The 23,621-nt window shown below is 58.6% G+C and overlaps 2 protein-coding genes and 1 long non-coding RNA gene across 8 annotated transcripts; 2 read left to right on the forward strand and 1 right to left on the reverse strand.

Annotated features, from left to right (window-relative positions):
- The first annotated feature begins 114 nt into the window (after positions 1–114).
- CCDC106 (coiled-coil domain containing 106) lies at positions 115–4,778 on the forward strand. 4 transcript variants are annotated; one of them, XM_078062673.1, is made up of 7 exons: positions 115–229; positions 607–952; positions 1,569–1,644; positions 1,792–1,899; positions 1,994–2,170; positions 3,271–3,483; positions 3,919–4,778. In XM_078062673.1, exons 3-7 carry the CDS (start codon positions 1,614–1,616, stop codon positions 4,233–4,235), a joined length of 846 nt encoding a protein of 281 aa, XP_077918799.1. In that variant the 5' UTR covers positions 115–229; positions 607–952; positions 1,569–1,613; the 3' UTR covers positions 4,236–4,778. The 4 variants fall into 4 exon arrangements, with proteins under 4 accessions (XP_077918799.1, XP_035952719.1, XP_035952721.1 ...); XM_036096826.2 differs by having other exon boundaries at positions 115–956; XM_036096828.2 differs by lacking the exon at positions 1,792–1,899 and having other exon boundaries at positions 115–956.
- Positions 4,740–6,230, reverse strand: LOC118538672 (uncharacterized). The gene is made up of 2 exons (XR_013444146.1): positions 5,605–6,230; positions 4,740–4,873 (listed from the first exon to the last, which is right to left on the reverse strand). It is a non-coding gene; the product is annotated as an uncharacterized LOC118538672 (long non-coding RNA).
- A 19-nt stretch (positions 6,231–6,249) lies between these two features.
- Positions 6,250–23,514, forward strand: U2AF2 (U2 small nuclear RNA auxiliary factor 2). 3 transcript variants are annotated; one of them, XM_036096821.2, is made up of 12 exons: positions 6,251–6,436; positions 9,824–9,959; positions 10,685–10,729; positions 11,027–11,130; positions 11,459–11,610; positions 12,899–13,015; positions 13,159–13,297; positions 18,526–18,605; positions 18,688–18,810; positions 19,089–19,187; positions 19,402–19,650; positions 22,759–23,514. In XM_036096821.2, exons 1-12 carry the CDS (start codon positions 6,388–6,390, stop codon positions 22,891–22,893), a joined length of 1,428 nt encoding a protein of 475 aa, XP_035952714.1. In that variant the 5' UTR covers positions 6,251–6,387; the 3' UTR covers positions 22,894–23,514. The 3 variants fall into 3 exon arrangements, with proteins under 3 accessions (XP_077918798.1, XP_035952714.1, XP_035952715.1); XM_036096822.2 differs by having other exon boundaries at positions 6,253–6,436; positions 19,089–19,175; XM_078062672.1 differs by lacking the exon at positions 19,089–19,187 and having other exon boundaries at positions 6,250–6,436.
- Positions 23,515–23,621: the final 107 nt, after the last annotated feature.

The following is a 23,621-nucleotide window of genomic DNA, read 5'->3' on the forward strand; positions in this document are numbered from 1 at the left end:
TGGGCCCCATTTCTTCTTCCGACCTCTTTTTGGGTGGAAGAACAAATTAGCCATCTCCACTCCCCAGAGAGGGAAAGAGCCTCCCACTGTCTGACCTCAAATACCACTGCCAGCGCCCTGACCTTGAGCCTAGACTATGGCCAGACGCTGGGCTGAGCGTTTTGCCTGCACCATATCAGTACATCCTCACAAGGAACCTAAAAGGGACCATAACTTCCCCACTTTACAGGTGAGTAAACTGAGGCGGGGTTGGGGGAGAAGGAGCGGCCAAGATTGGGTCTTAAGGCTCCCAAGCTAGCTCCTAACCGCTACCACAGGAGTGGTGCCGGTGGTGTTCCGGGCCCCTATGTTCAAGGAGGGTAACTCGAACCCCTCCGCCCTCCCACGGTCCTAGGAACCGTGCGTGCGGTCTGGTGGTGCTGGTGATGTGCGTACTGTGGGAGATGAAGGAGCGGGTTGCGCGGGTCCGTGGGGCCAGTTCCTGGGGTACCGTTGAAAAAGATTCTCCCTGTGCTTCAACTTGTCTGGCTGTCTCCTTCTCTCTCCCGGGCCCGACTCGGTGTGTCGCCACCCACCCCGGGGACCCCGGAGCCGCCTGCTCTCCAGGAATTGGGAGTTTCTCGACGTTCCCTGCCCGGGCTTCACGGAGGGCGGGGTAGTACGGCAAGGGGCCGTCGCGCAAGTGCAGCCCGCGCCTCCGCCGCAAACGGCAGGCCTCACCTGGGGCCGGAGGGTCCCGGAGGAGCGCACCGACCGGCGGACCGGGAAGTACCGACGTCCCTGCCCGCTCCCACCGGCCCGCCACCCCGCCCGAGACTCGCCGCCTCTGCCGCCCAGCCCGCCCGCGGCGGGTGGGCGCTTCCCTCCACTCCCCGCGATACTTTGCAGACGCTCCCCGGCGCCGGGCATGGGCGCCGCCGCTGTCGGTCCCCTGGCCGGATTCCGCGCGCGGGTGGGTGAGCGCGGGGCTCTGGCCCCTCCGACCCCGGGAACCTGTGGGCGGGGGGTGGTGGCCGCATCTGCACCCGCAGCCTAGTGCGTCTCTCGCTGGGACCCCTGGCCCACATCGCTCCCCCTCCCACCCGGGGGACAAAGGGCGGGGGCGGGGGCGCATCCCCACGCGTGACCTTCCCCCCGCACTGCGCACGCGCCCCGCCCCCTCCACCACGGGGGAGGGGCTCTGCTCGCCCACACGAGTGCCGGGGAGGGCCTGCGTGTGGGCTGGACCCCCACCCTACGCCTGGAAGTTGGGGCACGGTCCCCTCCCCCCCTGCACCTCTCGCTTCTTTTGGCCCCGAGGTGACCCGTGATGAGGGTCCGCCCTATCCAGGCCAGGATGTCTCGGCTCTGTGCCCCGCGGGGAACCCGCTCCTCCTCCTCTCAGTAGCTCAGGGTCTGGCCCGCAGCCCCCTCGTTTTCTAGGAGCCCAGGAGTTTGAAACCCCAGGTGTCCTCCCTCAGACCCAGGAGTCCCGGCCCTCAGCATCATCCCCCCACCCCTAGTGCTAAAGAGTTGGGTCCCACCTCCCCTGGGGGGTCCCTCCATCTGTGGCTGCCCTTTCTGTCCAGTGCCTCTGAGGCGCTAAGCTGCCTGGGTCCACTGGAGGCCGCGCCATGAATGACCGAAACAGCCGGAGGAGGACACGTGAGGAAGCTGGGACCCTGCCCCACCCTTGGTCCCACCACCGCCCTGCCCATCCCTGCCCTTTCCTCCCCAGGGCTGCTGTGGTTGGGGGCTGGTCTGAGGTGCCTGGGGCCTTCCCTGGGGTGACCCCTGGCCTCTCCCCTCCAGTGAAGAAAGACGATGAGGCCTTCGAGATCTCCATCCCCTTCGATGAGACGCCCCACCTAGACCCACAGATCTTTTACAGTCTGAGCCCCTCTCGGGGAAACTTCGAGGGTGAGCTGGGGGGAAGGTTCGGAGGGACCCCAGTCAGCTGGGGTGCAGGGCCCTTGAGGCCTGGGGTGTGACCAAGGCTCCCCGGTGTCCCTAGAGCCTCCGGAGGCCGCATCCCCGACCGTGGCCCTGATGAATGGTGTCAGGGCCCAGCTGCACATGGCCCTGGAGAGAAACTCATGGTTGCAGAAGCGCATCGAGGACCTGGAGGAGGAGAGGGACTTCTTGCGGTGTCAGCTAGACAAGTTTATCTCCTCTGCCCGCATAGATGCAGGTGAGGTGCCTGAGGGGCTAGTCCCTCGTCTCACTCCTGGGCCCTGACACAGCTCTGGCCCTTCTCTGGGATACGGGACCCTTCTCATCTACTCTCATCCTTTGGTGGCCCAGTGGGGCTCTCTCCCTACTCCCGAGGCCGTCTCTGGGACCCCAAGCTCGGCTTCCTTCCTGCTTGACTCCTGCCACTGCTGATGGGCAGAATCCTGTGGCCATCCCCTGCCAGGGATAGTCAGGGCTTTCCTTTTCCAAATCTTTACACTCTGTTTTGGAGAGTCCAACTTCTGCTTTCCTCCACATGATGTTCAGCCCCTGGCTGGCTCCTCCCCAGGACCCTGTAATCCCCTGTGATTCAACTGACAGCCTGGGCAGGGGGTGTGTTTTTTCAACATCTGTGTTATTGGGGACCCCTGTGCTCTGGAACTACCTGTGGCCTGGGTTGCTGGGACCTCCCATTGTCTCCCCATGCTGATGGGAACCTACCTAGGATGGTTGGGCCCAGGGTCTTCTGGACTTTCTCAGTGAGAATCCCAACATTGGACCTCCCCCCAGCCCACCTTCTGTCCAGGTGAAGGCGGGCGCCTGACTTTCCCAGCCCACTAGACCTCAGAGCCTGGGATTTCTCTCAGGGTCTGAGTCCCTCACCCCAACCAAGGCCTTGCTTGCTTCCTGGATTTTTAGAGTCTACTCTTCTGGAGGTCCCACTGAGTTCCCAGAAGCCCCCTTCTCCACTGGGGGAGCCTATAGTAACAGACTCTCTGAGGTGTCTGGTCCTGTCTTGCTTCTCTCAGCCCTTCCCCCCAGATTTCTTGCCATAAAGTTTAGAAGTCAGAAGAGCATGAACCCATGCCCCACCTGTGATCTCTGCCCCCAAATCCAACCAAGTACACTGTATTCAGCCATCTTGGTGAGGACTACAATGTCTATACTGCATTTTCTGTTGGTCTCCTTGGGGGCTCCAGCCCTGGTTGAGGCCCCCCTCTCCTGGGGACCTGTGTGATGTGGCATCTGTCCCCATCTTACAGCCAGCCTCTCGCCTCCTTCTCCCTCCTGTTCTGGAAGTTCACGTGTACGGGTCTCTCTTTCTCTGTGTCTCTCCAGAGGACCACTGCCGGGTGAAGCCTGGGCCCAGGCGGGTTGAGGGGGATGGCCGGGGTGGGGCTGGGGGTGAGGCCTCAGACCCCGAGTCAGCGGCCTCCTCGATCAGCGGAGCGTCTGAAGAAGGCAGTACCATGGAGAGGAAGAGGCAGAAGCAGAAGGGAGGTGCTGGCCGGAGGCGCTTTGGGAAGCCCAAGGCCCGGGAGAGGCAGCGGGGTGAGCAAGGCGCACGCAGGGGGTGGGAGCTCAAGGGGTCTGGGCTGGGGGCTTGCTGTGACCTTCGAGGAGGCCCTCCCTTCTCCCCTAGCCTGGGTGTCTGTCCCAGCCTCCACCCTCAGCAGCCTTGCCGTCTGGGGTCTCTATCTGAGCCTCAGGCTCCTCGTCAGTAACAAGGGGAGTGGGTGAGGCTCAGCTGGGCTGGGAACTCCCCCTCCTCTCTGGGCCTGCCTTCTCTGATTTTTCCACTTGTTTCACTCTGTGTCCATGTCTCCCACCACCTCTTGACTCCTCACCCTCCTGTCCTCTGGATTTCCATGTCGTTCTCCTGGCTTCTCCGGTATGGGGCTCCCTGTCTGTCCTGGCCCCATCTCTGCCTCCCGTGTCCATCTCTGTTCCTCATGTCTCTGTTTCTGCCCCGCCCTGGCCCTGCAGTGAAGGATGCAGACGGCGTCCTCTGCCGCTACAAGAAGATCCTGGGCACCTTCCAGAAGCTGAAGAGCATGTCTCGGGCCTTTGAGCACCACCGAGTAGATCGCAACACGGTGGCGCTGACCACGCCCATCGCGGAGCTGCTCATCGTGGCCCCGGAGAAGCTGGCGGAGGTCGGCGAGTTCGACCCCTCTAAGGAGCGTCTGCTCGAGTACTCGCGCCGCTGCTTCCTGGCCCTGGATGACGAGACCCTCAAGAAGGTGCAGGCCCTCAAGAAGAGCAAGCTGCTGCTTCCCATCACCTACCGCTTCAAGCGGTGATCCTGCCCCACCTGGCCCAGGACGCGCCCGTCGGCCCCCACTTCCCTTCCTCCTGTGCCCCTCCTGGCACCGGGCGAGCGTGTGCATGAGTGGTGTGCTCCTCCAGAGGGCCTGGGGTGTTTCTGCGTGTGCCTCTCCTGCTCCTGCAGATCCCCACTCCCACCCCGGGTCCCTTGTATATAGATCTGGTCCCCTCCTTGCCTCTCACGGTCCTAACACCCTCCCCTTCTTCTGCATTCCCTGGGGAGGGGCGTCCACATAGCCAGGCTCCCCAGAACTACCGCCCAGGGGTCGGTTTCTGCCCTTTCCCAAATACTGGCACCCCTCCCACGCGAGCTGCACCGTCCTGCCCTCACCGGCCCTCCCTCCTGGGGACACTGCGAGACTCTGCGGGGCCAGGCACTGTACATACCCCGTCTCTACCCCCAGCCCCAACGACAGGCTGGCCTACTCTGCCAGGAGCTCCCCACCCGCCTTCCGGACGAGAAAGAATTATTCAGAGAATTTAAATTAAAGAGAGACGATAAAATTTGGGATAAACTAGGCCCGGCCTCTTCTTGGGGTGTCCGTTGCCGCGGAGACAGTGACGGGGGCACCGGGGAGCTCCACGGAGCGGGCGGTCAGGCAGGGAGCCGGAGCTTGGGGAGACAGGGTGTAATTAGCACTCCCGGCGGCAGGGGCGGCGGGAGCAGCAGCTGTGCCCCAGGGAACTCGAAGGGGCAGAGCTCCGGGAGAGAGGTGTTAACGCTGCCCGCGGGGCTAGCTCGACTAGAGGCGGGGCGGCAGGAGACGGGACTCGATGACCGCGAGCGGAAGCGGCCGCCGCGAGGGGGGCGAAACACGTCTGGGCGGAGGCTTCCACGCCCGCCCGCTAGGAGGCGGTACTGCCGGATTACTGGTCTTCCGGAAGTGCCCTCTACGTCGCCTGCTGCGCCTGCGCTGCGGGAGGGGCGCGAGCGCGCTTACGCGGTTGCTACAGCAACCAGGAGACGGCGGATGTGCTTAACGGTCTGCAATTCAGTACCTTTCCCGGAGTAAGGGAAAGTCTCGCGCACGCGTGCTGGGGCCTCTGGAACGCGCTCGCCTCCCGCACGGTGGGAAACCTCGCTTCAGACCGACCTCTACGCAGGCGCAGAAGCCGATCTAGCCCCCCCTTTCTCTTCCACTCGGCGCAGGCGCACAAAGCCGCGCTGGCAACCTCCGCAGCGGCCGCGCGCACCCTTCACCCCGCTGCCTGCTTTTGTCTCGCGCAACCTTCTTAGGCCCTCCGCGAGATCGGCCCTTCTTTCTCTCCGCTCTCCCCACCCGGAGAGCCAGGTGCAGAGAGCCGGGACCCCGCCCTTTCTCTGTATCCCTTCTCCTGACCAACCTCGTCTCTGTCCTCCCTCCCTTTTCGGTTCCCGAAGCCGGAAGGAGCCGAAGCGCCGACGGAAAAAACCGAAGCTGTCCCCGTGAGTAAGGTCTTCCCGAAGCGGTGGCGGAAGGAGCCGAAGTTCTCCGGCTGGGGAGGAGTGAGTGCACTGTCCGGAAAGAGCCGAAGCTTGGCATCGGGTTTAATCCTCTGGGTGGTTCCGAGAGCCAGCGCTGGAAACCTTCGGAAAGCGCAGAAGTCCGGGACGGTTAGGATTATCGGAAGTAGCCGATTGCTTGGATAGGGCCGGCGGCGAAGAGCGGGCAGAATCTGCGGGAGCAGCCAGAGACTGGGGCGGTTTGAATTGTCGGAAGAAGCCGAACCCTTGGGGGGGGCTGGGCGCAGAGGAACGCGCGGACCTACGGAAACACCCGAACGTTGAAGAGCTAGTTTCCGAAAAGTTACGATTGCTTGGGAAGCCGGTGAAATCCTCGCTTCGGGTGTTTTCGGAAGCAGCCGAAGCCGCCGCTCCCGATTCCTTCTACGGTCGGGAAATAGCGGACGCTATTTGGAGCCAGGCTCTGGGGGGAGGGGCGCCTCGCGGGCGGGAGGGCGGGGAGAGGGGCGGAGCCGGGGCGGGGCGGGGCGGGCGGCCGGGGCTTGATTAGGTAGGAGGCGGCGGAGCGCCGGCGGCGGCCGGAAGTAGCCGAAGCGAGCGGCGGAAGTAGCCGAAGCGGCCGGAGCGGGCGGGCGGCAAGGCGAGGCCAGAGCTGCACAGGGCCCTTACGCGGCCGCCTCAGCATGTCGGACTTCGACGAGTTCGAGCGGCAGCTCAACGAGAATAAGCAAGGTGAGGGCGCCGGGGGCGCGGGGCGGCGGGCAGGGCGGCTCCTGGCCTCTCTCCGTGCCCCCCGCCATTTTCCCCCTCTCTTCCCCCTCCTTTCAGGGCAGCGCGGCGCCCCCCCACCGCTCCGCGGCGCGCGCCTCGCTCACGTGACCACCCGGCGTGCCGCCGCGCGCGGGAGGGGAGGGGAGGGGGCGGCGGGCGCGGGTCCCGGACGCATGCGCGGCGCGCTCCATTCTGCGCCCCACGTGGTGCGCGGCGGAGGCGGCGCGGACTCGCGGGCTGGGCGGGTGTTCCCTCGCGGACTCCGCACCACTTGTCCACTTTTTCCTTTTTAATTAATCTGAAAGGAGGGTTTTGTGTATCAGGTCCCGTAATGCTTCCTTTCTTTCCCACTGTCCCGGCACTTCCGCTTCCGGCCGGGCCCGCGGCCCGGGTCTCCACGCCCCCTTTGTTCCAAAATGGCGGTTGCGAGCCCCCTTCACGTGGGCGCCGGTCGGGGGGGGGGGGCTCCCGGCCCGGGGCAGCGAGCGTGCCGCGGTGTCCCTCGTGGGAGAGGACACGCGTGCGTCCTTGTGACGCGGGAGTTGGGGCAGCCCGACGCCCGCAGCGTGGAGTGTTGGCCGCTCGTCCGGTCCCGGCGTCGGGGCGCGTAGACGCGGCCCCAGCACTGCGCGGGCAGGAGGAAGCCGAGGCTCGGGGCGGGCGGAAGCACGTTGCCCCAAGCTGGGGCCGAGGGGCGTGGGGGCTGCGGCGTGTCAGGAGGACAGGCGGTGGACGCTGCGGGGATCCGTGGGAGACGGAGAGCGGCCCCGGCGGGGGAGAGGCCCTCCTCCTGAGCGCCCGTGCAGCCGGGCGCGCCTGGCTTCAAACACCTGCTCTGTTGCGTTTGTAGGATTTCGGTGTCCGTGTCTCCCGCTCGTGGAGTGGTTCTTGTTGTGTCACCGCGTTCGCGGAATCGAGGAGGAGGATCGTAATGATAGACGAAGCTGAGCGCTGGCCAAGTGCTGGGCGCTTTGCTCCGCTCTTTGCAGTTTTTCTGCGTGCCTCCTCGTAAGAGCCGTGTGAGGCTGAAAGGGCTTTCTTCCTTTTGCAGAGGAGGAAACCGGCTCGGAAAGTTCTGGCACTTGTCTGGATCTCAGCTGGAAAGAGGCAGAGCTGAGATCCCGTAGGGCCACACGTAGAAAACGTGTGTGGCGTGGGCCTTGGTACACACTAAGCGCCTAAGAAGCGATATGTCTTTTATTTTGGAATTATCGTTAGTGTGGTGCCCACTGCCAAGTGGAGAGGCACGTCTTCGTTCAGCTGGCATTCTCGCACGTCCTCACACGCCTGGGATACACGGGACCTTTGTTTCAGGGGAGGTTTGGCTGTGTTCGCGTGCTTGCACAGCGTTAGCGAGCAGGAGAGCTGAAACCCACCCTGAGTCTGGCTGGTGCGAGGCCAGGTTCTCCTGGGCCAGGCTGCCAGGTGGGCTGATTGAGCTCCCCCTCAAGGCGCTTGCACGTGAGTCGTCTGGCTTCTCCCTGGCGCTGGGAGGCCCGGCGCTCAGCCCTGGCCTGAACTTCTGGGTTGGTGGAGCTGTCCCACAATGCGGCCACAGCATTTTGAGCGACCAAAGTTCGTTTTCTGTTTTTGTCTGGGATCTGTGTGTGTCGGGAGGCTGGGAGCTCTGTCCACGTGTTGCGCTGCCTGTGTTCTCTCTGGGGGCCGGCCTCTGAGCTTCAGCCCGTGGCTGGGGCACGTGTGTCCCCGGAGAACCAACTTTCTTGTCTGGTGGCAGGCACCCAGCAGGCAGCGCTGCTTCCTCTGTGTTGGTTCCTCTGCCTGCTTGTCTGTTTCAGAGCCTGAGCCTCGGGAGGTTCCTGGGGCTGCAGCCAGAGGCCCAGAGCCCCAGGCCCCAGCTGCTCTGTCCACTGCCATGCTTGTCTGCTTACTACTTCACTTCGTCTCGAGTCCCTGACTTGTCTTCTGTTTTCTTGGTTGGTAGAGATAGTAATGTTGTTAACTAGCGGTCCTAGGCAGATCCTTAAGTGTTCTGCCTGTCCTGAGTTAGGGAGTGTGCCCGGGTGCCTACCTGTACTTGCTAACGTTACAGGGTTCATCTTCAGGCTTCACTGTGTTTTTGTTTTTTCCGTGGGCAAGTTACGTGACCTCCTGTGCCTTAGTTTCCCTCTCTGTTGTTTGAGTGGGTAGAAAGGTTTTTTTCTGCGCAGTGAGGATTGAGGGCAAGTGGGGCTACTGAGTACAGATGGGTTTTAGGAGCATTCTTGTGTCTCCTCTGTTTTTTTCCCTTTCTGAGGTGCGTGTTTTTCTGTTTTAGTGGTTCTGGAATTGAGATTTATTTATGGGAAGTTCATGGTTAAAGTCTCAGAAAACGAGATAAAGTAGAACCCATGAGGCTGAAGTCCACTTTAACACCCTGTCCTTACTGCCTCTTCCTGCTTCTGTCCATGGACATGGGGTAGTGGAGGAGTCGGGGGTGTTTGAACTAAAGACTAAGGAAATGCACTGTGACGTGGTGCTGGTGGTTTGCTCTGCACTTCCTTCCCAGGGCGAGAGGTCTGTTGAGCAGAGGTTTCTGTGGTTTTACGGGCAAGGCTGTGCTCCGTTCCTAGTCGCCACCCTCAAGGCCATAGAGGGGGTTGAGGGAGCCAACTGGGGGCTTGAGCCCAGTCACTAGCTTTGAGGGAGTGTGGGCAGGATGGGGTGGTTTGGGATGCCAGCCTGCGAGGGGTAGTGGGCAGGGCACGCTCCTCCCCTACCTCCTGAGGCAGGCCAGGTAGTTCCCTGTTTTAGCCCACATTCAGAAAGGGGCACCTCCCTAGAGGAGGGCATCTTGCATTCTTCACCTGGTTGGGCAGGGACTGTCGGGTGTCCTGGCTTCCTGGGGATATCAGATCCTGCCTGGCACCTGACCCTGGGGCCTGATGGTGGGGCTGTGGGTACCAGCTGGTTGAGGAGGTCTTTCCTGAGGGGTCGCCAGTTTCCTTCATTCAGGAAAACATCATTGGGTCTCTTGATTCCCCAGCCTCTAGCCCTGCCCCTCTCAGGGACGACCCTGGGGTCAGGCCCCTCAGCCCTCGAGGGGGACCAGGAGCCAGCCTCCTCTGTCTTCTCTGGCTCCCCAGCTCCTCCTGAGCATCCTCAGGTATCTTACACCCCGGGGGCATTTCCAGGTCCTGTCCCCTCAGGTAACCGGCTCCCGTCCCCTTGGTCCCCCAGGGTCCCTGGACTCGCCTGTGGACCCAGGAAGCCTGTTATCTCCCCTCCTCCATTGAGTCCCTTCCCCTTGGGGGTGGCCTCCCTGGGGCTCGGGGCATAGCTACCAGAGTGGGTGGGCTGGGCCGTGTCCTCCCTCAGCTCATTCTCCTTCCCCTCGCCCTGGCTCAGAGCGAGACAAGGAGAACCGGCACCGGAAGCGCAGCCACAGCCGCTCTCGAAGCCGGGACCGCAAGCGCCGGAGCCGGAGTCGGGACCGGCGTAACCGGGACCAGCGGAGCGCCTCCCGGGACAGGCGACGACGAAGGTACCAGGGCTTGGGGACTCCTGGCTGGGCACAGGTGGGAACCGGGTATCGGTGCACTTGGATCTTGTGTGCTTCTCTCTGTGTATCGGGGGGGGGGGGGGGTCTGCTCTTTGTCTGTCTTAAGTTTTTTTTGTTTGTTTGTTTGTTTTTTTACCCTGTTCCTGGAGTTTTCTTCAGTTTCTGGTGGGTTGGTGGGGGCAGTAGGTTGTTTATCTTGGAGTTGAGTCTGGAGTCAGGGCATTCGACTCTCTTCTTTTGTGAGGCCCATCCTAGTCTCTGTTTCTTAGGGCTGGTTTCTTTTTCTCTCCATTGTCTGTGGTTCTCTATGGGATTGTCTTTTGGGGTCTGTGCTTTGTTTCCTGGGAAGAGGGGCTTTTTGAAGTGGGGCAGCATCTCCTATTCCTGACTGCTTTCTGCTCTTCTAATGCTGCTTCTCTCTGTAGACTGCCCTCTCTGTTTTCTGTTCCCTTAGGTGAGGAAGGGTGGGGTAGGTTGAAGTTCTCCTGCCTCCTTCCATCTCAGTTTCTCCAAGTAGAAAGTGGTCTGTGTGGCCTTTTCTGCCTTCCTCAGTTCCTCTTTCCTGGGTGGGGGGTTTGGGGGGAATGGCAGGGCCGAGGGGGCCTGCCCCCAGCCCTGGGGCTCTGTGCCCTTGGGGAGGTGTGGCGTGTGGGGAAGACAAGGGTCCCCAGTCACCCTTCCCCATACCTTTCCCTCCCACCCCCCAGCAAACCTTTGACCAGAGGCGCTAAAGAGGAGCACGGTGGATTGATGTGAGCTTCTCTTCCTGCCCCTTCCACCCTGATGTCCACTCCCTTTGCCCCCCCACCCCCGCCCCCGCGCGCCCTGCCCTGTCCTCGTCCAGCCCTAGCCCAAGCACTGGGGAAGAGCGTCCATTTGCCTTGAAACCAGCACCCTCCCGCAGGCCTGGGTGCGACCCTGACCCAGATCCTCTCCCTCCTGGAGAGCGCTGCACTCCTGGTGGGGAGCTGAGGGGAGCCTGGGGTGCTCGCAGGCCCACCTTTGGGCAGACTGAGGTTGTCCTGCCCTGCTCTCCCCCCCCCCCCCAGTCGTTCCCCCCGCCATGAGAAGAAGAAGAAGGTCCGTAAATACTGGGACGTACCACCGCCTGGCTTTGAGCACATCACCCCCATGCAGTACAAGGCCATGCAAGGTGGGCTGTAGTGCTGCTTCGTTAGCTGATGAACTGAGCGTGCTGGGGGGTTGAGGGAGCAGACTCTGATCTGGCGGAGGGGTAGGTGGTGGTGTGGGGTGGCAGGATGAGGTTTGTGTCCCGGGCTTCCTGGTTTCTGCCTTTCCGACCGCCACAGAGGAGATGCTGCAAGACTCCTTGGCGGAGTGGGGTTGAACCTCATTGGGCTGGTCCATGGGAAGCTGCCCTCCCGTGGCACTCCGGGTGTGCAGTGGGTGATCCCCGAACCGGGGGGGGGGTGTAGAGGATTGCCCTGTTGTGGTCTAATCCTGTTCTGCTCTTCTTGAAGCTGCGGGTCAGATTCCAGCCACCGCCCTTCTCCCCACCATGACCCCTGACGGCCTGGCTGTGACCCCGACGCCGGTGCCCGTGGTCGGGAGCCAGATGACCAGACAGGCCCGGCGCCTCTACGTGGGCAACATCCCCTTTGGCATCACTGAGGTACTGCCCGCCCCCTGCCTTTTCCCTGCCCCTACCCTCTCCCCAGTTCCCCCCACCCATTCCTCCCCTTCCCTCCCTTCCCTCCCCTAACCTGCACGGGTCAGACTCTGCTCCTGCAAGGCCCCCCGGCCCCCTCCCAGACGGACCGATGGAGTTGAGCCAGCCAGGGGCCGGGCTGGGGGTGGCCCTCTCCCTCCCTCCTCTTCCCCTCTCCCGTCTCCCTTCTCCCAACCTCCTCCAACAACCCAGGGATCAAGCGCACACATAACGAACCTACGAAAATCCATGAATCCGTATCGAGAGAGACAGAGAGGGAGACTCGCACGCGCGCGCACGCACGCTGACACGCACTCACACACAGATACACAGACGCACGCTCCCCTCAGATTTCTCTGACACACCGCTGGTTCTCTGCCGCCTGTTCCCCATCCTTTCCCCACGTCCCTCCCGTGGTCGCTGCTCTTTTGTTTTTGATGGCCCTGACCTCCCCAACCTTCCCCACCGCTCCTCTCCCCTCCCCTCTCCCCAACCCCTTCCCGTGGCACCCCGAGAATCCCGAGATCAAAGAGTTGTTTCCATTTCTCTTTAAAGTGAAATATTGTGGGGCTGAGATCCCTCGTAGCAACAAAAAGTTTGCTACCGTCGTCGAAGGCAAGTAAGGTCCATTCTGACTTTCTCAACCTGCACTTTGCTACGTTTGATAAAGCAGCCCCCGGACTCCAGGGCCAGATCCCGCCACATCACTCTTTTCTCCTCCCCTCCCGCCCACCCTCCCTCACCCCACCCTCCTTCCCTCCACCCTCCCTGTACCTTTGCTCCTTTTTCTCTCTGACTTGGTGCTCTCTATTCTTGCTTGCTTTTTCTTTGCTGCTTTCCTACCACTTTTCTCTTGTTGCCATTGGATGCTTTTTTTTTCACGTTCCATCTCCTTGTTTTCTATTTGATGCTCTTTCTTGTTTTCCCGTTGTCACTGTTTCCATGCATTTTTCTTGGATGACGTCTCTTCTCTGGTTGGGGTCCCTGTGGCCCTCCCCACACTCTTGGCCTCTGGCTGTCTCTCGCTACTGCCTTCTTCCCTCCCTGTTTTCTCTCATTTTCTCTTGCCTTTGTTCCTACTATTGATCTCTGTGTCCCCGTCCCTATTCCACTGTTCCCTCCCTTCTTCCACCCTTCCCTACCCCCTCCCTTCCCCTTACCCCCAAACCCCTCTGTGTCTCCCTCTCTCACCCTCCCCTCCTCTCTCCACCTCCCTTCCCCCGCCCCTCCCTGTCTCCTATTCCCTCTGCAGGAGGCCATGATGGACTTCTTCAACGCCCAGATGCGCCTTGGGGGGCTGACCCAGGCCCCCGGCAACCCCGTCTTGGCTGTGCAGATAAACCAGGACAAGAACTTTGCCTTCCTGGAGGTGAGCCGGGTGCACGGTGGGGTCAGGAAATCGTGCCTTCCTCCTGGCGGCAGCACCCCTGCAGCAGCCCTTGTTTGCCTAGGGCCCTTCTGCAGGCCGTTGTCCGCTGGGCTCCCTGACCCTCGCCACCCCTTCTTTTTCAGTTCCGCTCAGTGGATGAGACCACCCAGGCCATGGCCTTCGATGGCATCATCTTCCAGGGCCAGTCGCTGAAGATCCGCAGGCCTCACGACTACCAGCCTCTGCCTGGCATGTCAGAGAATCCCTCTGTCTACGTGCCTGGTGAGTGGGGCCTAGTTCCTCCCTTCCGTCTCCGGCCTAGCTGGAGACACGTGGGAAATGGTGTGAGTGCTTCTCGTTCATTTCCCCAGACCTTTGGAGCTGGGCGTTCTCCCCGCTTGAGTTTGCACTCCTTCAACTGTGGGATGTGTTGAGGGAGGTGAAGGGCTTGCAGCCTGGCTGTCATTCTCGTTCTGGGACCTTGGTGGTCAGTGTGAGCACAAGCAGGTAGGCTCCCCATGTGGGGATGGCAGCTGGATATTCCCTCATTTTTTTGGCCTCGGTGTTTCTCTTGACTCGTGTGCTTTGGACCGTTCCCCACAGCTATGTTCAGTAGTATTCTGGGTCAGCGGAGAGTATAGCCGATCTGGGGTCGGCAAGCTTTTCTTGTGGAGGATTAGATAGTAAACATCTTTGGGTTTGTGGGCCATACCGTCTGGGTCACAGTTGTTGTGTTGTGACGTGGCAGCCTGCACACTAAGTGAATGGGCACGGCCTTGTCGTTTACGGATGTTGACTTTCCTGTTTCGTATACTACCCCATGTTGTGCAATAACCTCTGAAAACCCTTGCGGGCTTTACGGAAACAGACAGCAGGCCTCAGTCGAGCTGCAGGCTGGTTGCCGTGTCCTGTGGTGAGCGTAAGTGAGGATTTGCGTCTCTGTGAGGCCCTGTTGCGGTGCCGGGAGCAAAGTGGGCTTGGAGGAGCCCGTGCTGTAGTGGAGCTGGGGGTCCTGGGTCTCAGGCCCTGGAATTCTTCCAGGAAAGGTGGGTGAGCCCTGGTGCTCTGGGCATGGGGGGAGAAAGTAGTAGAAGGTGGGATTCCTTTACTTCTACTGAGAAGTAGAAGGCTGAGGTTTCGCCCTGAGGATACATTTTAGAAACCGAGTCCACTCTTGGCAAAGCAGGGTACTTGGAGTCCCAGAGAGAGTGGTACCTCACCACTGGGGGCTGGTTCCCTGGCTTGTCCAGTGTTTTCCACCATAATAATTGGGTAGGTTCGGTGGATCTCTTGAATTCTTTCAATGCCTGAGGTGTTCTACGTACTGACCTGCTCTAAGCACACAGCCTGATGACTTTCTATGTGGGCACGCATCTGTGGGACCATGTCCCAGGTGAAGCCGTGGTACTTTGTTTTGTGCAAAGCAAACCTTTTGAAGATTTTATTTATTTATTTTATTTTTTATTTTTTTAAAGATTTTATTTATTTATTTGACAGAGACACAGCGAGAGAGGGAACACAAGCAGGGGGAGTGGGAGAGGGAGAAGCAGGCTTCCCGCCGAGCAGGGAGCCCGATGTGGGGCTCGATCCCAGGACCCTGGGATCATGACCTGACCCGAAGGCAGACGCTTAACGACTGAGCCAGCCAGGCGCCCTTATTTATTTTTTTAAAGATTTTATTTATTTACATGACAGAGACACAGTGAGAGAGGGAACAGAAACAGGGGGAGTGGGAGAGGGAGAAGCAGGCTTTCTGCCAAGCAGGGAGCCCGATGTGGGGCTCAATCCCAGGACCCTGAGATCATGACCTGAGCCGAAGGCAGACGCTTAACACCTGAGCCACCCAGGCGCCCCAAGATTTTATTTATTTTAGAGTGCGTGGGAAGGGGGGTTGAGGGGGGGAGAAAGCCTGGAGCAGTCTGATGCCGGCTCAGTCCCACGACCGCAAGATCATGACCTGAGCCAAAACCAAGAGTCGGGCACCTAACTGATTAGGCCACCCAGGCACCCCTTTGTTAAGTAAATTTAGTGTGCTTTAAGTCATTTTTAATAATGTAAGGAGCCTACCTGTTTGCTGAAGCTTACTATGTCAGGTAGTGTCCCAAGTGGACTCTGTGCATCATGTTAATTTTATGACCGCCTGTAGTACAAGGTCAGCGAGGGACAGCTACAGGGCCACACGTGGCTTACTGTCTTCTTTTTTTTTTTTTCCTAAGTAGGCTCCACGTCCAACATGGGGCTCGAACTCACGTCCTTAAGAGGCACGTGCTCTACCGACTGAGCCAGCCAGGCGCCCCCTGCACGTTTTTTAAATAAAGATTAATTAGTACAGAGTCCAGCCCACTGATTGTCTATAGTCTGTTTTGTGGAGCAGTGGCCAATTTGAGTGACGGAGACCCTGTGGGTCACAAAGAAAACGTTTGCCACTCAGCCCTTTAGTGAGCAGTTTGACAACCACCATTGTGGATACTGGGATCCCATTTCACTCAGGAGGAAAGCAAGGCAAGGGCACGATTAGTGGTCTCCCTGGGAACGGAGACCTCATAGATCCAGGGACAGCTGCTTTGGAGTCTTCCTGGAGTCATGGGCCCCTTTCTAGAGGTGGCTGTTGGTGTGATGAAGCCGCTGAAAAATCACTTACCGCTCTCCTCACTTGGGGATTTGCCCACCCAGAGAGGGCTGAGGGTCTGCAATACCAGGGCCTGGGCGGGCATGCTCAGCTCTGGGAGTGTGGCGGGAAGTGGCAGGAAGTGGGATTCTGCCTGCAGGTTAAGGATCCTCCGGTTGGCTTTTCTCCAATTCAGAGTAAAACTTAGGTTTTGATCTTCATTTTCCATTAAAAAAAAAAAAAGGGCGCCTGGGTGGCTCAGTTGGTTAAGCGACTGCCTTCAGCTCAGGTCATGATCCTGGAGTCCCTGGATCAAGTCCCACATCGGGCTCCCTGCTCAGCAGGCAGTCTGCTTCTTCCTCTGACCCTCCTCCCTGTCATGCTCTCTGTCTCTCATTGTCTCTCTCGCAAATAAATAAAATCTTAAAAAAAAAATTAAAAAAAAAAGTTATATAAGGAGGTTAAAAGGGAAAAGCATGTAATAAAATTCAGACATTTTTGGTTGGACGAGGAACAATTCAGGAACCTGGAAGACGACTTCCTGACCTTGATGGAAGCGCGTTGACCTAAAACTAAACACGCATCACCTGGAGTTGTGAAACCTTAAATTCATTCCCACTGAAGTCAGGCCTAGCTATTTAGGACTGATGGTGGGATCCTGGCCCTCCTTTTAAGACAAGAGGGAAAGGGGGGCAGGGGAAGAATAAGGAGAGCTAGAGCTGTTTTGGAGGCAGGAAAGCAGAATAGCCATTCAGTGTGTGAATTCAGCTAGCCCTGAGCACCCGCCCACTGCCATGCCAGGCTCCCTGCTCAGTGCAGGGCCGAGTCCCAATAATCTTCCTCAGCAGGCTCCCGGCAGTGGGACCTCACCCCCATGCACCCACTCCCTCAGCAGAGTTCTTGGCCAGGCCCAGTGGTGAGTGCACGGTAGGAGGAAGGGGTATTCCAGGTACAAGAAAAGATTGCTCAGCTGTTGGGGGTCCAGCATGGCCTTCAGAGACGAGGTGAGGCCTTGGAATTGAGGATGAGAGGTATGTGCCAGGTGGCCCTTCTGAGACAGTAGATGCATGGTCAGGGAGGAGCCTGCCCGTCGTGTTGGGAGAGGAGGTTGCCCAGGGTTGATGTTTGGGCACTGGGACTGATTTGTATCACCCCTTTCTGTTTGTGTGACCTCGTGTGGGTTGTCGTCCCCTGCTTCAGAACCATCGTGCACCCAGGGTCTGCAGTCACTGTGGCTCTGACTTCTCCCTGGTACTGGCCTGGCTTCAGGCCCCATTTTAGGGGCATACTCCTTGGGGGTTGTTCTCATTCTCTGTTGTAGGTGTGACTGTTCTTGTTTCATAGATGAGAACACTGAGGCCCAGGGGAGCCTTACTTGGTGCTGCACCCCAGATTTGAACCCAGGGATCCCGACCCTGGTGCCCTCAGCACTATGTACTTCCCTGGGGTGCACGGCACAGCAGGTCTCAGCCTCGGCCCGCTGGCTGAGGTTCATCTGGCTCTGCTACTCCCCTACTGGGGTGACAAACCTCTGCCCCTGTCCTCGTCTGCCATCGGTCAGAGCGATAGTGCCTTAGCTTGCTGAGAACCACCTGTGGTCACAGGTGATAGGGACCCCAGAGATCTCTCTTTCTGCCTGAATGAATCCAGGGTAGAACTTCCTTTTTCTGCGTTAGTTTATCTTGTCTTACTATGGATAGGGCTTTGGAGAGCACGGAGGCAGTAGATTTAAGTTTACCTGCAGTGCCTGGCCTGTGGCCTCTGCTTATCCTACTTTGGACATGTTGGATCTCCATGCGCACTCCCATGGCCCCACCCTGATGGGGCTCAGCTCTGGTTGTTGAAGTAGCTGGAGTGGTGGTAGTAGAGGATGCACCCTTTTTTGGGTCCAGTGACTCCATATCTGATGCTTTCTCCCATTTTGTATCTCACCTGCCCTTCCTAGGTCAGGAGGAGGTGGGGAGGGGCCACTTGGTGTGGACTGCAGAGGCGGGCCAGGCCATGCTGCCATTGGTAGTGGGCTCCGACCTTGGAAAGTCTGGAACTGGTCAGGCTGGGTGGGTGGTGTTTCCCTTAACACTGAGCCCCAGCAGCGAGCTGGGGCTCTGGGTAGCTCACAGCTCACAGGAAGCCTCCAGGAATTGAATGGCGCACTTTTGAAGTGAGTGGGACCAATGGGCTGAGCCCCCTGGCAGGCACTTATCTCTGAATCCAGAGTTGAGTGGAGACAGCACCATGGGGGTGGACACGTAGTGGTCATTAAACCCACTCAGCGGACATGAGTCCCCTGTGACGTCCCTGCTGGCCTCTGCGGTCAGGGTGCTGAGTGAACTGGGCCTGTCTCTGCCCTCACGGACCCGGAGCAGCAGGCCTCTCCGATTTCACACACAATAGAACAGAGAGGGAGTTGCTGAGCTTTTGTAGTTGGGAAAAATACAGGACCACAGAGAAAAGGGCCAAGAGTCTCAACGGGATACCTGATGTAAATATCAGGTGGTAGGAAAGGGCTTGGAGTTGTGGTCTGACGGAGGGAGGGGGTAGGTGTGTCATCCTGATACCTCACGAGTAGGGCGAGAGCCAACATGACCTGCCGTGATGGGCAGGTTTGGGTGTGAGCTTGTGTCTTTGTGGCCCCCGAGCGGGGGACCTTTGCTGCCGTGCCACGCTGCTGTTATGGCGTGTTCCGAGGAAAGCTGCTAGTGTGAGTCTCAGAGTCTCAGGCGGGTTTGGGAGACAGTGGTTGCTGGGCCTCCGTGGCTAGAGTGGGTGGGTGGATGGCGGATCGCCACCCTGTTGTTGCCGTGGCAGACATAACGGGCCTGTCCCTGTGCCCTCACCCCAGGGCTCTGGGTAAACACCTTGTGCTGGAAACCAAAGCCTGTCTACTCCCCTTTTTCCCCAGGAGTTGTGTCCACCGTAGTCCCGGACTCTGCCCACAAGCTGTTCATCGGGGGCTTACCCAATTACCTGAATGATGACCAGGTAGACCCCTTGCCTCCTCCTGGCTTCTCCCCTCCCAGTCTTTGCCCAAACCAGCCCTGACGGAGTTGCGGCCCCGCCGCAGGTAAAAGAGCTGCTGACATCGTTCGGGCCTCTCAAGGCCTTCAACCTGGTCAAGGACAGTGCCACAGGGCTCTCCAAGGGCTACGCCTTCTGTGAGTACGTGGACATCAACGTTACAGACCAGGTGAGCCCCGGGTCCCTGGCGCTGCTGCACCCACCCCTGCCTCTCACCCTGCTGTGTCCACACTGAGGTCTCCCCCGCCTCGGGAGGGGTGGGAGGAGGCCGGCCTGCAGCAGGGCCCGTGTGGGGGACTGGCCCCCTCTCCCTCGGTTCCAGCTCTTTCCAAGCTCTCCCCCACCAATGCCCGGCTCTCGGGTATTGGGGCTTGGGGGGAGGTGTCAGTCTCCTGGCTCCTGACCCGCACCTCTTCGCTGCGCCCCCCCCCAATCCTCCATACACAGGCCATCGCAGGGCTGAATGGGATGCAGCTGGGGGATAAGAAACTGCTCGTTCAGAGGGCAAGTGTGGGAGCCAAGAATGCCACGCTGGTGAGCCCCCCGGCACGTCATCTTCCATTGGCTAGAGGGACACGGGGGGGTGGGGCTGGGTGGGAATGGGAGTAGGTCCCTGTAAGCTCTGGCCCTGGCTTTCCTGGGCTGCGCTGACAGTGGACACCTGGGCCTTCAGGGGCAGGGTGTGTTTTTTACTGGGTAGGTCTCTGGGGGTGCTGTGTGGCCCTAGCCGTGACGGCCCCCCCCACTCTTTTCCCCACAGAGCACCATCAACCAGACCCCTGTGACCCTGCAAGTGCCGGGCCTCATGAGCTCCCAGGTGCAGATGGGTGGCCACCCGACTGAGGTCCTGTGCCTCATGAACATGGTGCTGCCCGAGGAGCTACTGGACGATGAGGAGTACGAGGAGATTGTGGAGGATGTGCGGGATGAGTGCAGCAAGTATGGGCTTGTCAAGTCCATTGAGATCCCCCGGCCTGTGGACGGCGTTGAGGTGCCCGGCTGCGGAAAGGTGTGCGTGTGTGCATGCGCCCCTCCCCCCCAATACATGCGTGTACACCACTGCTGTGACCCAGATGGGTTGGGGGGCCCCCTGGAGCGTGGCCCTGCAACTGTGCTTCACAGCTTGGCTCTGTCATGTGACCTTACGCAAGTGGTTTGGTTTTGTCTGTGCAGTGGGGAGAAAAGTGCTAAAAACAGTCACAACAGCAGCAAACCCACTTGTATCTCCTGCCTGCCAGGTACTCACTAAGCTTACCTGTGCGACCCCAAACTCCACGGCAGCTCTCTGGGCCCTTCCTCAGAGGATTCAGGCCACATGGTCAGATTTCCAATTCTTGTGCTCCTGATTTCCCAGCCCACTGAGTCATGTCACTTCTGGCACTGTGCCAGGTGTCAGCACTTTGAACCCTTCGTGGGGCACAGGAGGGGGAGTGACTTAGGTTCATCTAACCACTCACCTAGTGATTCAGGCCTTTAAGCAGGGCAGGTCCTGGGGCCAGCCTTGTCAAAGACACCATGTGAGCTGCCTCAGGTAGCAGCTGGGAAGGGAGTAGAATAGCTCTGGATGCTTTTCTTAGGAAGGTCGAGAGGTGGCATTAAGTAGGCCCAAGTGACACCAGGTTATCCCAGCAGGCAGGTGGGGTCCTGAGCATGGAGCCCAGTGAGCGTAGATCCCTCTGGTGTTCAGAGCCTGGTGTGTTTGGGGACAGTGACAAAGCTCGTGTAGCCTAAGCAGAGAGCAGTGGGAGATGAGGTCTGAGGTTGGGAGCTGGGGCCCAGTGTGGCAGATCTTGCTGGCCTCTGTGGGTCTTAGAAGAATGTTGGGTGTTCCCTGGAGTGAGAAGAAAGCCTTTGAAAGGTCTGGAGTGTGGTCTGTTACCTGGCACATAGAGTTCCTCCTAATCAGGTAAGCTTGGTCGGGGGTTATAGAGCAGGTGGTTATTACTCCAGCCCTGCAGAGCTGGGTTCTGCAGGCCGGGAACATGGAGCAGGCAGAAGTGATGGTGGTACTCTCTCTGGAGCTTTGAGAACTAACAGCTTGTGGTCAGCTGGTTGGAAGATGGTGACCTGATTGAAAGTAGCGGCAGGAGGATGGAGCGAAGTCCGTGGATTTGAGAGACACATGACCTGTAAACACCCAGATCCTGGTGGTTGATTGGGGTGTGCTGGAGGGGGAAGAGGAGTCAGGTAAGCTGCCCAGACTCCTGGCTTTGGTGACTGGGTAGAGATGGCAGGTGAGAAGCAAGGGAGAGGAGCAGGTTTCGGGGTGGGGGTCGGTGTTGGGGAACAGTGTTGGCAGGCAGTTTGAGGTCCTGAGACACCTCAGCAGAGCTGTGTTCCAGGCATGAGGTCTGATAGAAACTTAGGCGTCATGAACATACTGATCCCTGTTTTGGTGTCAGCTGGATGAGCTTGCCCAGGGAGCAGTGGAATGAGTGTCGGGCCAAGGGACAGGGCTGGGGGTGGTGGTGGGGGGGATGGGCAGCATTTCCTTTCTCCCTACCCCCTGTTCTCCTGCCCAGTCCTCACTGGTGTGGGGTGGTGGAAGCACCCGCTCCTGGCGTGTCCGTTGCACTCAGTGCCGTCATGGGTGTTGGGACGGAGCCTGGCTCCTGAGAGGCCGAGTCAGTATTTGTGGGAAGGATGAATGGAAGACCTGCCTGGTGTCTGGGATCATCTTAGTTTTTAAAACTTGGTCATTCTTTTCAAACATACATCAAAGTACAGGTATTGTAGTGACATCCTACGGTAGGTCAGTTCAGTTCTGTTGTGGAATATATGTATTCTAGTGCCCCGTCACCCAGCTTCAAATTATCCATAGCTTGTCATTCTTAATATCTGTATTTAGCTTCCCAATTTTTTCCTGAAATAATTTAAAGCATATCTCCTATATTTTATCTGCAATAAGTATATTTCTCTAATAACTGAGCTACAAATATTTGGAGCCTGGTAGGTAAGTCTTGCTTTGAGGTCTGTGCCGTGCTCTTTTGGATGTGTAACCCCATTCCCGGCCTCCACCCAGTAGATGGGGGCTCCTGCACGGTGACACTACACCCCCTCCTCTGGACAGCCAGAAACATCTCCAGACATGGCAAAATGTTGCTTGGGGACACATTTGTGCTGGTTGAGAACTACTGCTCTAAACTTTTTTTTTTTTTTAAAGATTTTATTTATTTATTTGAGAGAGAGAGAGAAAGAGAGCATGAGGGGCGGAGGGTCAGAGGGAGAAGCAGACTCCCCGCCGAGCAGGGAGCCTGATGTGGGACTCGATCCAGGGACTCCAGGATCATGACCTGAGCCGAAGGCAGTCGCTTAACCAACTGAGCCACCCAGGCGCCCTGCTCTAAACTTTTTAACAGATAACTTCTAAACCATCGTAATGAAACCACAGTACCATTATTACATTAACAGAATTACCCTTAGGATTAACTTAAATTTGTGTTGATTTCCCTGTCCCACATGTCTTTTTATACTTGGTTTTAAGTATCCAAAAAAGGATTCTTGCAATTTTATTTAGAACTTTCTTAGAACTTAACAGTTGCACGTACTGCTCTTTATTTTTTTTGCAAGCCATTTTGTTGAAGCAACAGGGTATCTGTCTTAAAGAATTCCCATGTTGTGAATACGGTTGGTATTATCCCCCCCCCCCCCATAAACTGCTGGTTCAAACAAGAGAAACTTGTCTAGATCAGGGTTTGTTTTGGTTTGGTTTGGTTTGGTTTTTTTGAGTCATTCCAGGTTTGAATCCTAATCTCTCTTATCTGTGTTCTGGGGAGAACATGGCCCTTGGGGAACGCCCAGCAGGGGTTGTGGTACAGGGAGACCACTGAACACAGGTGCTTCTCTTTCCTTGGGGAGCTGCTGCTGTCCCATGTGGCTCTTGGCTCCACTCACTCTCCCACGCCTCCACATGGCTCTGCTCTGTGCACTCTTGTTCTTCGATCCTGGGGTTCTGGAGGACATTTGGGTAAATGCTCCCGACCTGCAGCAAGGCCCTCTCCCTCCTCTTTCTGATTTCTGGGTTTTGGGCAGATCTGGCTGGTGGCTGTGGCTGAGCCAGTTTGTCCTCCGAGGCTGAGGCCACCTTGCCTTCACAACCTGTCTCTTACTCCTGCAGATCTTCGTGGAGTTCACCTCTGTGTTCGACTGCCAGAAAGCCATGCAGGGCCTGACGGGTCGCAAGTTCGCCAACAGAGTGGTTGTCACAAAATACTGTGACCCCGACTCTTACCACCGCCGGGACTTCTGGTAGAGGTGGAGGGGGAGGGTGGGGGCAGGGTGGCTGGGGGCTTCTCCCCCTCCCGCCCCCCCTCTTTTCCCCCTCTGAAGAAGATGGGCAGAGGAGTGACAGCCGAATGACAGCCGGCAGCAACTGGAATGGCAGCAATTGGGGTGGGGTGGGGGTTGGGGTGGGGAGGGCAATGGGGAAGTGCGCGCACAGGCCCACACAGACACATGCACCCACAGACACAGAGGGAAGGGGTCGGGGTGGGGAGGGGGTGCACAGCAGGGCGGGGTAGGACCCCCATAGCCCCTCCCCAGGACAGCCTCGCCTCTCCTCCCTTCTACCCTCCCCCTCCCTTTCCCCACCGTAGAAACATAGTGTGTTTATATTTTATGGCCAAACTATTTTGAATTTTGTTGTCCGCCCCGGTGCCCTGCCTTCTCCCTTTCCAGGACCACAGCTCCCGTCCTCCTGGCCTCTGGTCCTCCCCCCGGTGCCCTCCCCGGTTTCTTACGTAGTTGACTCTCTCCTCTCTAGTCTCCCTGACCTGCGCCCCAGCCCCGTGGCCCCGTCCCTCTCCTCTCTGTGGCAGTTTCATATTTGCTAAGACGAATTTGCTCATTAAACATTTTGTTGTATTTTACTTTACGGAGCTGCTCTGTGTCCGGTGTGTGTAAGCCCCGCCCCCACGCCGGTCCCCCGTTTCCCCGCCGCCTCTGACCTCTGGCCCGGACGCCCTTGGCCCGCCCTCCGGG

Source organism: Halichoerus grypus, chromosome 15 (assembly GCF_964656455.1).
Source record: "Halichoerus grypus chromosome 15, mHalGry1.hap1.1, whole genome shotgun sequence".
Taxonomy (NCBI): domain Eukaryota; kingdom Metazoa; phylum Chordata; class Mammalia; order Carnivora; family Phocidae; genus Halichoerus; species Halichoerus grypus.